General features: G+C 40.0%; 1 protein-coding gene across 22 annotated transcripts in view; it reads left to right on the top strand.

The window, feature by feature from the left end:
* Positions 1-16,511, top strand: part of PDE4DIP (phosphodiesterase 4D interacting protein) — a gene marked incomplete at both ends in the record, with an annotated part of 299,765 nt that overhangs the window by 197,588 nt on the left and 85,666 nt on the right. For all 22 annotated transcript variants that reach the window (XM_081219772.1, XM_081219778.1, XM_081219773.1 and 19 more), the window contains 3 exons: positions 125-244; positions 1,712-1,901; positions 2,514-2,638. In XM_081219772.1, coding sequence (XP_081075898.1) covers positions 125-244; positions 1,712-1,901; positions 2,514-2,638 — 435 coding nt within the window. The remainder of the gene's footprint in view (positions 1-124; positions 245-1,711; positions 1,902-2,513; positions 2,639-16,511) is intronic.

Raw genomic sequence — 16,511 nt, 5'->3', positions numbered from 1 at the left:
AGGATGCGAGTTCTCTGGGTTTTCTGCTGGGTTGGGATGGTATCTTTGGAGATACAGAATGAGCAACACAGAGAGTGTCTGTTACCCAAATGTGTAACTTACCTGCTTGCACTTCCTGGGACAGGACCCACCTCTAACTTCTACAGTCCGGGCCTGGAGTCCACACCTCAGCTCTGCAATGAGAACAGAGTCCTTAGGGAAGAAAACCAGAGGCTTCAGGCTCAGCTCAGTCATGCTTCCAGAGGTGAGTGGTCAAAAGCTGCAAACTGTGGTTACTCTTGGGTCCCTTTCCTCCCTGGCCACTCCAGTCACCAACTGGAGAAGCAAAGAGACAAGGTGGAGAGAACAGAGCTACTCAGACCTACCAACCTCAAACTCCTGTAGCTATTCTCAATCTAGAAAGGGCTATTTCCTGACAATTCCCAACCACAGGCCCTTAGACTCCTAGGACCCAAGGACAAGGCACTCTAGGAAATCCACCACCTCTGTGCAACCCGCCTGCAGATATTCAGTCATTAGCTATCAAACTGCATACCTTAGTGCCTGTTCTACCTGCCCACAACTCACAGCTAGTTTGGACCCAGGACAGGGAGCAACATGAGGCCTATACACTCTCTCAGGTTTCTCCAGACTTGGCAGCCGCTCTGTGTGTCCCTCCCATGCTGATCTGCTATCCCCATGTCTCCTCACTACCTCCTACTCATACACTCAGGGCTCCTCTTTGGTCACTAGTCCTCATGACTCTGTGTCTGAAGATGCTAGCAAAACGTCCTCCAGAGCTTTCCCAACACTGTTCAGTGGGCATCCACGTGTGGGCCTCATTTCCTGTGTGGCCTGGTGGGGCAGCTGACCTTAGTGTTAATTGACTTAATGGACTCAATATACTTTCAATTAGAAATTATTTTTATTTACGAATATTTATTGAATAGCCATAACAGACAAAGAATAGTGGCTAAGAGGATTAAGCCCAGAATGAAAGAATGCTTGTGGGAAAGGAAAAAGACATCAAGAGATATTTCTAAATTAGCGTCCTCAGAGCAAGAAGATGTGAGAGGAGTGATCCCTGCTTGGGAAGATAACAAAAATTATAAGATAAGAGAGAAGGCAGAACTACTAAACTACCATTGCATGCCTGGAAAGATCAGAACAGACCTCACAGGTGAGAAGATAGTAAGATTTAAAAGAGCTCAGTCTGCCAGGCCCAGGAGATTCCACCCCAGACGACTGACAGCACCGGAGCCTTATTCTCAGAGTCCCTGTCAATAGTCTTTGAGAAACCATGAAGATCAGAGGGATGCTGCAAGACCAGGAAAGAACAGATAGCTCTATTTGCAATATGATGAAAACAATATATATACTAAAAACTGTAGTCAAGAAATTTTGATGTTGATCCTTGGCAAAATTCAAGAATGGATTACTGCACAGAAGGTATGTGAGGACTTAGAAAACAGTGAGCATCAGGAAGCAGTGTTTTCTCTAAAAGCAAGGTGGGACGTATTAAATCAGAGGATCAAAGGGCATTGCAAAGAAAGAAGTTCCCATCCCCCTGAGTGTGTGGATATAATAGCATACCCTCACTTTGTCTCTCCTGGCAGCATAAGCTGGCCTTCCTTTTGCTTTAGTTCTGTTTGTCAGGATGGATGTGCTTGGGCTCATCTTGCTGCTGACTTTTGGCCCTACAATATATGTACTCCTGTGTTCTACTCACCAGAGCACTCCCAGGAAACAGAATGCCTGAGGGAGGCTCTGCTGACCTCTCGATCCCGGCTTCAAGAGCTGGAAATGGAGCGGGAGCACCAAAAGGTGGAACGGCAGCAGCTTTTGGAAGACTTGAAGGAGAAGCAGCAGGAGATCTTGCATTTCGAGGAGGAACGACTATCTCTCCAGGAGAAAGACTCCAGGTTAGAGGGAGCCCATTGATAAGGAAGGTGCCCCATTTTCAGATTTAGCAAAAGGGATATTGGCAAGACGGTTAATGGTCTTGCCATTGAGGTTTTTGGAAACCTCAATATCCCCTCTGCTATTCCGGATTTATGGGTAACTTTGAACAGAAGGAAGGACTTCTCTGGGAATGTCTTTTTCACTCCAAAGTTGAGAGAGTATAACCCTGTTATGGAAGGCTTCAGCATATCAGATTCTGGAGAAAGTACATTCTCGTGCTTCCAGTTAGTTTTAAGATATTAGTCCCGCCATAACCTAGGAAGCTTCTACACCAGCCATGATGCTAGTCCCCAGCGTAAACCCTGTAACTGCTTAACAACATGAAAAAAGCAATGTGGGGCAGTACGAATACAAGGTAGTGTGTCCTAGGTATGGTAGCTAATGGCATGACTCCAAGCAGTTACTTTACCTTCCAAGCCTCTGTTGCCACATCTATAAAATAAAAACGATGGTCTTCATGACCCCTGAGTTGACATCTAGGGCTAGAATTCTATGATGCAGAAGTTGGCTCACAGCCTCTTGCCCTGGTGGGGCCCCACCAGCTCAGCGGACCCTTGCTTCTCCCCTGACAGGCTGCAGCATAAGCTGGCCCTCTTGCAGCATCAGTGTGAAGAGAAACAGCAGCTTTTCCAGTCCCTCCAGTCAGAGCTACAGATCTACGAGGCACTTTATGGCAATTCCAAGAAGGGGCTGAAAGGTATGTTTTCCCTTCTTCCCCACCCTATGAGCTTCTTGCTCTTGCTAAGGGTCCTGGTGAAGTCTTTACCTTGGGAGTTGTGAAGATCTTGGAAACCTATCTTTCTCTGTCTCAGAAAAAAAATCCTCAGTCACTGAGGATCCCAATAAGAACAGAGGGGAGCTCTCACACACAAAGCCCAGAGGTTGGTGACATGAGCAAGATCCAGCCTCGACATCCTTAAAAATAGGCCACAAGAGTCGAACTATACCCACCTGCATGGTCTGAGACAAGTTAATCAAAGTCCAGATTATACAGTAATTCAAAAAAAAAAACCACAGAACTGTCCTGGTGATATCATCATTTGAAAACGTCTTGAATGTTGTGAATTCTGACCACCCATGTAGCCCATGTTGCAGAAAACCTGCTCTTACCCCAGTGAGAAAATTAAAAGTTTTTTTTAAGAAATTTTTATTCTGGAATTTTTGTCAGAAAAATAATTTGCAGATATATTCTGCAAGTCTTTTTAGTGTCTTTGAAAGACAAAACTTTTAAATTTTGTTGAAGGTCAATTAATCAAATTTTTTGTTTTATTATTTATGCTTTTCTTTATGTCCTAGCTAAGAAATCTTTGTCTATCTCAAGATCATAAAGATTTCCTTGTATTTTTCTGCTTGCAGTTTTATAGCTTTTGCTCTTATGTTTAGGACTGCATTTCATTTTGAGTTAATTTTGTATGCGAAGTGAGAAAAAGGTTAAAGTTCTTTTTTTCCCATATTGATATCCAGTTTTTCCAGCACCATGTGTTACAAAGACTACCATTTTTCCATTGAATTACCTTGGCAGCTTTGTTGACAAGCAAGTGACCATAACTTCTGTTAATAATATTTTGTAATTTTTAGTATATTCAACTTTCATATTTTAACTTATACATAAATATTTCTCATGTGTGTGGGATAACATTTTTATTTCAATTGCCAAATAATTGTTTTTTTTGCTAGGATATAGAAACACAATTGACTTTTCATCACCATGACTACCTTCTAATTGCTTGGCAATCTATTGAAAAACAATTGCCAAGGCAAAAAAAGAATCACTTCTCAATATATGTGTGAGTCTATTTCTGAATTCTCCATTCTGTTCCATTAATCAATATGCCTATTCTTACACCAATACCAAGCTGTCTACATTGTTAGAGTTTTATAGTAAATTTTGAAATCAGGTTGGGTAAGTCTTCATACTTTGTTCCCTTTTTATTTTTTATCTCTTTTTAAAAAATTTTTTAAATTTATTTTTTATATTGGAGTATATTTGGCTTACAATGTTGTGTTAGTTTCAGGTGTGCAGAAAAGTGAGTTATACATATATCAATTCTTTTTCAGAATCTTTTCCCATATAGGTTATTGCAGAGTATTGAGTTCCCTGTGCTACACAGTAGGTCCTTGTTGATTATCTATTTTATATTAAAGTGTGTATATGTTAATCCCGACCTCCTAATTTATCCCTCCCCCCAACCCTTTCTGCTTTGGTAACCATAACTTTGTTTTCTAAGTCTGTGAGTCAGTTTGTTTTGTAAATAAGTTCATTTGTATCATTTTTAAAGATTCTACATATAAGTGATATCATATGATACTTGTTTCTCTGTCTGACATACTTCATTTAGTATGATAATCTCTAGGTCCATCCATGTTGCTGCAAATAGCATTATTTCATTCTTTTTTATGGCTGAGTAATATTGCATTGTATATATGTACCATATCTTCTTTTTTTCTTTTTAGACATTTTTTTAACATCTTTATTGGAGTATAATTGCTTTACAGTGTTGTGTTAGTTTCTGCTGTATAACAAAGTGAATCAGCGATATGTATACATATATCCCCATATCCACCCTCCCTTGCATCTCCCTCCCACGCTTCCTATCCCACGCTTCTATGTGGTCACAAAGCACAGAGCTGATCTCCCTGTGGGATGCAGCTGCTTCCCACCAGCTATCTGTTTTACATTTGGTAGTGGATATATGTCAGTGCTACTCTCTCACTTCGTCCCAGCTTACCCTTCCCCCTCCAAGGGGGAAGTCCCTCTTGTGTGTCCTCAAGTCCATTCTCCACGTCTGTGTCTTTGTTCCTGTCCTGGCCCTAGGTTCATCAGAACCTTTTTTTTTTAGATTCTATATATGTGTTAGCATATGGTATTTCTTTTTCTCTTTCTGACTTACTTCACTCTGTATGACAGTGTCTGGGTCCATCCACCTCACTACAAATAACTCAATTTCATTTCTTTTTTATTTTATTTTATTAACGTCTTTATTGGAGTATAATTGCTTTACAATGGTGTGTTAGTTTCTGCTTTATAACAAAGTGAATCAGCTATACGTATACATATATCCCCATATCTCCTCCCTCTTGTGTCTCCCTCCCACCCTCCCTATCCGACCCCTCTAGGTGGTCACAAAGCACAGAGATGATCTCCCTGTGCTATGTGGCTGCTTCCCACTAGCTATCTATTTTGGTAGTATATATAAGTCCATGACCCTCTCTCATTTCATCCCAGCTTACCCTTCCCCCTCCCTGTGTCCCCAGGTCCATTCTCTACATCTGCCTCTTTATTTCTGTCCTGCCCCTAGGTTCTTCATAACCATTTTTTTTCTTTAGATTCCACATATGTGTGTTAGCATCTGGTATTTGTTTTTCTCTTTCTGACTTACTTCACTCTGTATGACAGACTCTAGGTCCATCCACATCACTACAAATAACTCAATTTCATTTCTTTTTATGGCCAAGTTAATATTCCATTGTATATATGTGCCACTTCTTCTTTATCCATTCATCTGTCGATGGACACTTAGGTTGCTTCCATGTCCTAGCTATTGTAAATAGAGCTGCAGTGAACATTGTGGTACATGACTCTTTTTAAATTATGGTTTTCTCAGGGTATATGCCCAGTAATGGGATTTCTGGGTCATATGGTAGTTCTATTTTTAGTTTAGTTTTTTTGAATTTTTGTATTTTATTAATTTTTTTATACAGCAGGTTCTTATTAGTCATCAATTTTATGCACATCAGTGTATACATGTCAATCCCAATCGCCCAGTTCATCATATTTTTAGTTTTTTACGGAACCTCCATGCTGTTATCCATAGTGGCTGTATCAATTTACATTCGCACCAAGAGTGCAAGAGGGTTCCCTTTTCTCCACACCCTCTCCAGCATTTATTGTTTGTAGATGTTTTGATGATGGCCACTCTGACCGGTGTGAGGTCATACCTCATTGTAGTTTTGATGTTCATTTCTTTAATGATTGGTGATGTTGAGCATCCTTTCATGTGTTTGTTGGCAATCTGCATATCTTCTTTGGAAAAATGTCTGTTTAGGTCTTCTGCCCATTTTTGGATTGGGTTGTTTGTTTTTTTGATATTGAGCTGCATGAACTGCTTGTATATTTTGGAGATTAATCCTTTGTCAGTTGCGTCATCTGCAAATATTTTCTCCCATTCTGAGGGTTGTCTTTTCATCTTGTTTATGGTTTCCTTTGCTGTGCAAAAGGTTTTATGTTTCATTAAGTCCCATTTGTTTATTTTTGGTTTTATTTCCATTTCTCTAGGAGGTGAGTCAAAAAGGATCTTGCTGTGATTTATGTCAAAGAATGTTCTTCCTATGTTTTCCTCTAAGACTTTTATAGTGTCTGGCCTTACATTTAGGTCTTTGACCCATTCTGAGTTTATTTTTGTGTATGGTGTTAGGAAGTGTTCTAGGAAGTGTTCTAGTTTCATTCTGTTCAATGTAGCTGTCCAGTTTTCCCAGCACCACGTACTGAAGAGGCTGTGTTTTCTCCATTGTGTATTCCTGCCTCCTTTAACAAAGATAAGGTGACCATATGTGCATGGGTTTATCTCTGGGCTTTCTATCCTTTTCCATCATTGATCTATATTTCTGTTTTTGTGCCAGTACTATACTGTCTTGATTACTGTAGCTTTGTAGTATAGTCTGGAGTCGGGGAGCCTGATTCCTCATGTTCTGTTTTTCTTTCTCCAGTTTTGCTTTGGCTATTTGGGGTCTTTTGTGTTTCCATACAAATTGTGAAATTTTTTGTTCTAGTTCTGTGAAAAATGCCTTGGTAGTTTGATAGTGATTGCATTAAATCTGTAGATTGCTTTGGGTAGTAGAGTCATTTTCACAATGTTGAGTCTTCCAATCTAAGAACATGGTGTATCTCTCCATCTGTTGGTATCATCTTTAATTTCTTTCATCAGTGTCTTATAGTTTTCTGTGTATAGACCTTTAGTCTCCTTAGGTAGGTTTATTCCTAGATATTTTATTCTTTTGTTGTAATGGTAAATGGGAGTGTTTCCTTAATTTCTCTTTCAGATTTTTCATCATTAGTGTATAGGAATGCAAGAGATTTCTGTGCATTAATTTTGTATCCTGCTACTCCACCAAATACATTGATTAGCTCTAGTAGTCATCTGGTAGCATCTTTAGGATTCTCTATGTATAGTATCATGTCATCTGCAAACAGTGACAGTTTTACTTCTTCTTTTCTGATTTGGATTCCTTTTATTTCTTTTTCTTCTCTCATTGCTATGGCTAAAACTTCCAAAATTATGTTGAATAATAGTGGTGGGAATGGGCAACGTTGCCTTGTTCCTGATCTTAGAGGAAATAGTTTCACCATTGAGAACAATGTTGGCTCTGGGTTTGTCATATATGGCCTTTATGATGTTGAGGTAGGTTTCCTCTGTACCTACTTTCTGGAAAGTTTTTTATCATAAATGGGTGCTGAATTTTGGTGAAATCTTTTTCTGTATCTGTTGAGATTATCATATGGTTTTTATCCTTCAGTTTGTTAATATGGTATATCACACTGATTGATTTGCGTATATTGAAGAATCCTTGCATTCCTGGAATAAACCCCACTTGATCATGGTGTATGATCCTTTAATGTGCTGTTGGATTCTGTTTGCTAGTATTTTTTTGAGGATTTTTACATCTATGTTCATCAGTGATACTGGCCTGTAGTTTTCTTTTTTGTGACATCTTTGTCTGGTTTTGGTATCAGGGTGATGGTGGCCTCGTAGAATGAGTGGGAGTGTTCCTCCCTCTGCTATATTTTGAAAGTGTTTGAGAAGGATAGGTGTTAGCTCTTCTCTAACTGTTTGATAGAATTCACCTGTGAAGCCATCTGGTCCTGGGCTTTTGTTTATTGGAAGATATTTAATCACAGTTTCAATTTCATTACTCGTGATTGGTCTGTTTATATTTTCTATTTCTTCCTGGTTCAGTCTCAGCAGATTGTGCTTTTCTAAGAATTTGTCCATTTCTTCCAGGTTGTCCATTTTATTGGCATATAGTTGCTTGTAGTAATCTCTCATGATCCTTTGTATTTCTGCATTGTCAGTTGTTACTTCTTTTTCATTTCTAAGTCTGTTGATGTGAGTCTTCGCCTCTTTTTTCTTGATGAGGCTGGCTAGTGTTTTATCAATTTTGTTTATCTTCTCAGAGAACTAGCTTTTAGTTTTATTGATCTTTGCTATTGTTCCCTTTATTTCTTTTTCATTTATTTCTGATCTGATCTTTATAATTTCTTTCCTTCTGCTAACTTTGGGGGTTTTTTTGTTCTTCTTTTTCTAATTACTTTAGGTGTAAGGTTAGGTTGTTTATTTGAGATGTTTCTTGTTTCTTGAGGTAAGATTGTATTGCTATAAACTTCCCTTTTAGAACTGCTTTCGCTACATCCCATAAGTCTGGGGTCATCGTGTTTTCATTGTCATTTGTTTCTAGGTATTTTTTGATTTCCTCTTTGATTTCTTCAGTGATCTCTTGATTATTTAGTAGTGTATTGTTTAGCCTCCATGTGTTTGTATTTTTTACAGTTTTTTTCCTGTAATTGATATCTAGTCTCATAGCATTGTGGTTGGAAAAGATGATTGATATGATTTCAGTTTTCTTAAATTTACCAAGGCTTGATTTGTGACCCAAGATATGATCTATCCTGGAGAAAATTCCATGAGCACTTGAGAAGAAAGTGTATTCTGTTGTTTTTGGATGGAATGTCCTATAAATATCAATTAAGTCTGTCTTGTTTAATGTGTCATTTTTGTTTCCTTATTTATTTTCATTTTGGATCATTTCATTTGTTTCCTTATTTATTTTCATTTTGGATGATCTGTCCATTGGTGAAAGTGGGGTGTTAAAGTCCCCTACTATGATTGTGTTACTGTCGATTTCCCCTTTTATGGCTGTTAGCATTTGCCTTATGTATTGAGGTGCTCCTATGTTGGGTGCATAAATATTTATAAGTGTTATATCTTCTTCTTGGATTGATCCCTTGATCATTATGTAGTGTCCTTGTCTCTTTTAATAGTCTTTATTTTAAAGTCTATTTTCTCTGATATGAGAATTGCTACTCCAGCGCTCTTTTGATTTCCATTTGCATGGAATATCTTTTTCCATCCCTTCACTTTCAGATTGGATGTGTCCCTAGGTCTGAAGTGGGTCTCTTGTAGACAGCATATATATGAGTCTTGTTTTTGTATCCATTCAGCCAGTCTGTGACTTTTGGTTGGAGCATTTAGTCTATTTACATTTAAGGTAATTATTAATATGTATGTTCCTTTTACCATTTTCTTAATTGTTTTGGATTTTTTTCTGTAGGGCTTTTCCTTCTCTTGTGTTTCCTTCCTAGAGAAGTTCCTTTAGAATTTGTTGTAAAGCTGGTTTGGTGGTGCTGAATTCTCTTAGCTTGTGCTTGTCTGTAAAGGTTTTAATTTCTCCATCTAATCTGAATGAGATCCTTGCTGGGTAGAGTAATCTTGGTTGTAGGTTTTCCTCTTTCATCACTTTAAATATGTCCTGCCACTCCCTTCTGGCTTGCAGCGTTTCTGCTGAAAGATCAGTTGTTAACCTTATGGGGGTTCCCTTGTATGTTATTTGTTGCTTTTCCCCTGCTGCTTTTAATATTTTTTCTTTGTATTTAGTTTTTGATAGTTTGATTAATATGTGTCTTGGCATGTTTCTCCTTGGATTTATCCTGCCTGGGACTCTCTGTGCTTCCTGGACTTGATTGACTACTTCCTTTCCCATGTTATGGAAGTTTTCAGCTATAATCTCTTCAAATATTTTCTCAGTCCCTTTCTTTTTCTCTTCTTCTTTGGGACCCCTATAATTCAAATGTTGTTGCATTTAATGTTGTCCCAGAGTCTCTGAGACTGTCCTCAATTTTTTTCATTCTTTTTTCTTTATTCTGCTCTGCAGTAGTTATTTCCAGTATTTTATCTTCCAGGTCACTTATCCGTTCTTCTGCCTCAGTTATTCTGCTATTGATTCCTTCTAGAGAACTTTTAATTTCATTTATTGTGTTGTTCATCATTGTTTGTTTGCTCTTTAGTTCTTCTAGGTCCTTGTTAAACAGTTCTTGTATTTTCTCCATTCTATTTCCAAGATTTTGGATCATCTTTAGTATCATTACTCTGCATTCTTTTTCAGGTAAACTGCCTATTTCCTCTTCATTTGTTTGGTCTGGTGGGTTTTTACATTGCTCCTTCATCTGCTGCATATTTCTCTGTCTTCTCATTTTGTTTAACTTTCTGTGTTTGGGGTCTCCTTTTCTCAGGCTGCAGATTCGTAGTTCCCACTGTTTTTGGTGTCTGCCCCCGGTGGTAAGGTTGGTTCAGTGGCTTGTGTAGGCTTCCCGATGGAGGGGACTGGTGCCTGTGTTCTGGTGGGTGGGGCTGGATCTTTTCTTTCTGGTGGGCAGGTGGTGTGTTTTGGGTTGTCTGGGAACTTACTATGATTTTAGGCAGCCTCTCTGTTAATGGGTGGTGTTGTCTTCCTGTCTTGCTAGTTGTTTGCCATGGGGTGTCCAGCATTGGAGCTTGCTGGCCGTTAGGTGGAGCTGGGTCTTAGTGTTGAGATGGAGATTTCTAGACCTCTCGCCAATTGATATTACATGGGGCCAGGAGGTCTCTGGTGGTCCAATGTCCTGAACTTGGCTCTACCACCTCAGAGGCTCAGGCCTGACATCAGGCCAGAGCACCAAGACCCTGCCAGCCACACAGCTCAGAAGAAAAGGGAGAAGAAAAAGATAGAATAAAAAATTAGTAAGGTAAAAAAAATTTTTAAGGTAATAATAATTAAAGAAGAGGGCAACGAAACCAATAAACAAATCCACGAATGATAACAAGTGCTAAAAACTATACTAAGATAAACATAAAAACCAGAAACAAGTCAGGTGCAGGCAGTAAGCCCCAAGTCTACAGTTGCTCCCAAAGTCCATCCCCTCAATTTTGGGATGATTCGTTGTCTCTTCAGGTATTCCACAGATGCAGGGTACATCAAGTTGATTGTGGGGATTTAATCTGCTGCTCTTGTGGCTGCATGGAGAAATTTCCCTTTCTCTTCTTTGTTCGCACAGCTCCTGGGGTTCAGCTTTGGTTTTGGCCCTATGTCTGTGTGTAGGTCGTCCTCAGGCATCTGTTCCCGCCCAGACAGGACAGGGTTAAAGCAGTGGCTGATTAGGGGGCTCTGCTCACTCATGCCAGGGGGAGAGAGTGGTACGGTAGTCATAATTGGAATGCAGGTTGAGCCTGCAGTGGCAGAGGCCGGCGTGATGTTGCAACAGCCTGAGACGCACCGTATGTTCTCCCGGGAAAGTTGTCCCTGGATCATGGGACCCTGGCAGTGGCAAGCAGAACAGGCTCCTGGGGGGAGGTATGGATAGTGACCTGTGCTTGCATACAGGATTCTCGGTGGCTGCAGCAGCAGTGTTAGAGTTTCATGCCCATCTCTGGTGTCTGAGCTGATAGCCATGGCTCGTGCCCATCTCTAGAGCTTGTTTAGGCAGTGCTCTGCCTTCTGCAGGCAAATGGGGAAGTAATCCCCTCTCCTTGGACACCCTGAAACAATGGTCTCTTGCCTCTTAGGAAGGTCCAGAGTTTTTCCCGGATTCCCTCCTGCCCAGCTTTGGTGCACTAGCCTCCTTCAGGCTGTGTTCACACAGCCAACCTCAGCCCTCTCCCTGGGGTCTGACCTCCGAAACCTAAGCCTCAGCTCCCAGCCCCCACTTGCCCCGGAGGGTGAGCAGACAAGCCTCTCAGGCTGGTGAGTCCTGGTCAGCACCGACCCTCTGTGTGGGAGTCTCTCCACTTTGCCCTCTGCACCCCTGTTCCTGTGCTATCCTCTGTGGCTCCAAAGCTTTCCCCACTCCCACCCCCACTCTCCACCAGTGAAGTGTCTTCCTAATCTGTGGAAACTATTCCTCCTTCACAGCTCCCTCCCAGAGGTGCAGGTCCCATCCCTATTCTTTTGTGTTTGTATTTTCTTTTTTTCTCTTGCCCTGCCCAGTTATGTGGGGGCTTCCTTGCCTTTTGGGAAGTCTGAGGTCTTCTGCCAGCATTCAGTAGGTGTTCTGTAGGAGTTGTTCCCCATGTAGATGTATTTTTGATGTATTTGTGGGGAGGAAGGTGATCTCCACGTTTTACTCCTCCGCTATCTTGAAGGTCCCCCACCTACAATATCTTTTTTTTTAACATCTTTATTGTAGTATAGTTGCTTTAAAATGTTGTGTTAGTTTCTGCTGTATAATAAAGTGAATCAGGTATACGTCTACATATATCCCCATATCCCCTCTCTTTTGCGTCTCCCTCCCACCCTCCCTATCCGACCCCTCTAGGTGGTCACAAAGCACAGAGCTGATCTCCCTGTGCTATGCGGCTGCTTCCCACTAGCTATCTATTTTACATTTGGTAGTGTATATATGTCCATGCCACTCTCTCACTTCGTCCCATCTTCCCCTTCCCCCTCCCCGTGTCCTCAAGTCCATTCTTTATGTCTGTGCCTTTATTCCTATCCTGCCCCTAGGTTCATCAGAACCTTTTTTTTTTTTTTTAGATTCCATATATATGTGTTAGCATAAGGTATTTGTTTTTCTCTTTCTGACTTACTTCACTCTGTATAACAGACTCTAGGACCATTCACCTCACTACAAATAACTCAATTTCGTTTCTTTTTATGGCTGAGTAATATTCCATTGTGTGTATGTGCCACATCTTCTTTATCCATTCATCTATCAATGGACAATTAGGTTGCTTCCATGTCCTGGCTATCGTAAATAGTGCTGCAATGAACATTGTGGTACATAACTCTTTTTTTTTCCTTTTCAAATGAATTATTTATTTATTTTTGGCTGTGCTGGGTCTTCACTGCTGCGTGTGGGCTCTCTCTAGTGTCGGTGAGCAGGGGCCGCTTCTCCCTGCGGTGCACGGGCCTCTCATTGAGGTGGCCTCTCCTGCTGTGGAGCACGGGCTCTAGGCATGCAGGCCTCAGCAGTTGCAGCACTTAGGCTCAGTAGCTGTGGCTCACAAGCTCCAGAGCACAGGCTCAGCAGTTGTGGCACACGGGCTTAGTTGCTCTGCAGCATGTGAGATCCTCCCGGACCAGGGATCGAACCCGCGTCCCCTGCATCAGCAGGTGGACTCCCAACCACTGCACCACCAGGAAAGCCCCATAACTCTTTTTGAATTATGGTTTTCTCAGGGTATATGCTCAGGAGTGGGATTGGTGGATCATATGGTAGCTCTGTTTTTAGTTTTTTAAGGAACCTCCATACTGTTCTCCATGGTGGCTGTACCAATTTACATTCCCACCGACAGTGTAGGAGGGTTCCCTTTTCTCCACACCATCTCCAGCATTTATTGTTTGTAGATTTTTTGATGATGGACATTCTGACCAGTGTGAGGAGATACCTCATTGTAGTTTCGACTTGTATTTCTCTAATAATTAGCAATGTTGAGCATCATTTCGTGTGCTCTTTGGCCATCTGTATGTCTTCCTTGGAGAAATGTCTATTTAGATCTTTTGCCCATTTTTTGCTTGGGTGGTTTTGTTTTTTGATATTGAATTATATCTGCTGTTCCTATATTTTGGAGATTAATCCCTTGTCAGTCACAGTGATTGCAAATATTTTTTCCCATTCTGTGGGGTGTCTTTTCATTTTGTTTATGGTCTCCTTTGCTGTACAAAAGCTTTTAAGTTTAATTAGGTCCCATATCTTTATTTTGGGTTTTATTTCATTACTCTAGGAGGTGGATCCAAAAAGATCTTGCTGCGATTTATGTCAAAGAGTGCTCTGCCTATGTTTTCCTCTAAGAGTTTTATAGTATCTAGTCTTACATTTAGATCTTCAATCCATTTTGAGTTTATTTTTGTGTATGGTGTTAGGGGATGTTCTAATTTCATTCATTTACATGTAGCTGTCCAGTTTTCCTAGCACCACTTATTGAAGAAAGTACCTTTCATCCATTGTGTAGGCTTGCCTCCTTTGTTGTTGATTAATTGACAATAGGTGCATAGGTTTATATCTGGGATTTCTATCCTGTTCCATTGATCTATAAGTCTGTGTTTGTGCCAGTACCATACTGTTTTGATTACTGTAGGCTTGTATTATAGTCTCAAGTCAGGGAGCTTGATTCCTCCAGCTTTGTTTTTCTTTCTCAAGATTGCTTTGGCTATTTGGGGTGTTTTGTGTTTCCATACAAATTTTAAGACTTTTTGTTCTAGATCTGCAAAAAATTCCATTGGTAATTTGATAGAGATTGCATTGAATGTGTAGATTGCCTTGGGTAGTGTAGTCATTTTGACAATATTTATTCTTCCAATCCAAGAACATGGTATATCTTTTGATCTGTTTGTGTCATCTCTGATTTCTTTCATCAGCATCAAAGATTTCAGAGTACAGGTCTTTTGCCTCCTTAGGTAGGTTTATACCTAGGTATTTTATCCTTTTTGATGTGATGGTAAATGGGATTGTTGCCTTAATTTCTCTTTCTGATCTTTTGTTGTTAGTGTACAGAAACACAAGAGATTTCTGTGTATTAATTTTGTATCCTGCAACTTTACAAAATACATTGATGAGCTCTAGGAGTTTTCTGGTAGCATCTTTAGGATTTTCTATGTGTAGAATCATGTCATCTGCAAAAAGTGACAGTTTTTCTTTTTCTTTTCCAATTTGACTTCCTTTTATGTCTTTTTTCTCTCTGATTGCCACGGCTAGGACTTCCAAAACTATGTTGACCAAAAGTGGCGAGAGTGGACATCCTTGTCTTGCTCCTGATTTTAGAGGAAATGGTTTCAGCTTCACACCATTGAGTATAATGTTAGCTGTGGGTTTGTCATATATGGCCTTTTTTATGTTGAGGTAAGTTCCCTCTGTGCCCACTTTCTGGAGAGTTTTTATCGTAAATGGGTGTTGGATTTTGTCAAAAGCCTTTTCTGCCTCTATTGAGATGATCATATGGTGTTTATTCTTCAAGTTGTTAATGTGGTTTATCACACCAATTGATTCACGGATATTGAAAAATCCTTGCAGCCCTGGGTTAAATCCCACTTGATTATGGTGTATGATCCTTTTAATGTTTTGTTGGATTCAGTTTGCTAGTATTTTTTTTTGAGGATTTTTGTGTCTATGTTCATCAGTGATACTGGCCTGTAATTTTTTGTGTGTGTGGTATCTTTGTCTGGTTTTGGTATCAGGTGGTGGTGGCCTCATAGAATGAGTTTGGGAGTGTTCCTTCCTCTGCAATATTTTGCAATAGTTTCAGAAGGATAGGTGTTAACTCTTCTCTAAAGGTTTGATAGAATTTGCCTCTGAAGCCATCTGGTCCTGGACTTTTGTTTGTTGGAAGTGTTTTTTTTTTTTTTTTTTTTTTTTGCAGTACGTGGGCCTCTCACCGTTGCGGCCTCTCCCGTTGCAGAGCACAGGCTCCGGACGCGCAGGCCCAGCGGCCATGGCTCACGGGCCCAGCCACTCCGTGGCATGTGGGATCCTCCCAGACCGGGGCACGAACCCATGTCCCCTGCATCAGCAGGCGGACTCTCAACCACTGTGCCACCAGGGAAGGCCTGTTGGAAGTGTTTTAATCAGTTTCAGTTTCAGTGCTTGTGATTGGTCTCTTCATATTTTCTATTTCTTTCTGGTTCAGTTTTGGGAGATTGTACCTTTCTAAGAATTTGTCCATTTCTTCTTGGTTGTCCATTTTATTGGCATATAGTTGCTTGTAGTAACCTCTTATGATCCTTTTTATATCTGTGGTGTCCATTGTAACTTCTTCTTTTTCATTTCTAATTTTATTGATTTGAGCCTTCTTTTTCTTCTTGGTGAGTCTGGCTAAAGGTTTATCAATATTGTTTATCTTTTCAAATAACCAGCTTTTGGTTTAATTGATCTTTTCTATTGTTTTCTTTGTCTCTATTTCATTTATTTCTGCTCTGATCTTTATGATTTTTTTCCTTCTGCTATCTTTGGGTTTTGTTTGATCTTCTTTCTCTGGTTGCTTTAGGTGTAAGGTTAGATCATTTATTTGATATTTTTCTTATTTCCTGAGGTAAGGTTGTACTGCTGTAAACTTCCCTCTTAGAACTGCTTTTGCTGCATCCCATAGGTTTTCGATCATCATGTTTTCGTTTTCATTTGTTTCTAGGTATATTTTTTAACTTCCTCTTTGATTTCTTCAATGATCCATTGGTTGTTTAGAAGCATATTATTTTGCCTCCACATGTTTGTGTTTTTTTAGTTTATTTTTTTCTTGTAGTTGATTTCTAATATCATAGTGTTGTGATTGGAAAAGATGCTTGATATGAGTTCATTTTTCTTAAATTTATCAAGGCATGCTTTCTGGCTCAGCATATGGTCAATCCTGGAGAATGTTGCATGTGCAATTGAGAAGAATGTGTATTCTGCTGCTTTTAGATGGAATGCTCTATAAATATCAATTCCATTTGGTCTAATGTGTCATTGAAGGCCTATGTTTCCTTATTGATTTTGTCTGGATGATCTGTCCATTGATGTAAGTGGGGTGTTAAAGTCCCCCACTATTGTGTTACTGTTGATTTTTCCTTTTATG

The sequence above is a fragment of the Mesoplodon bidens genome (assembly GCF_964165515.1).
Source record: "Mesoplodon bidens genome assembly, chromosome: 2".
NCBI lineage: Eukaryota > Metazoa > Chordata > Mammalia > Artiodactyla > Ziphiidae > Mesoplodon > Mesoplodon bidens.
This window is presented reverse-complemented; position numbering and strand designations above follow the sequence as displayed.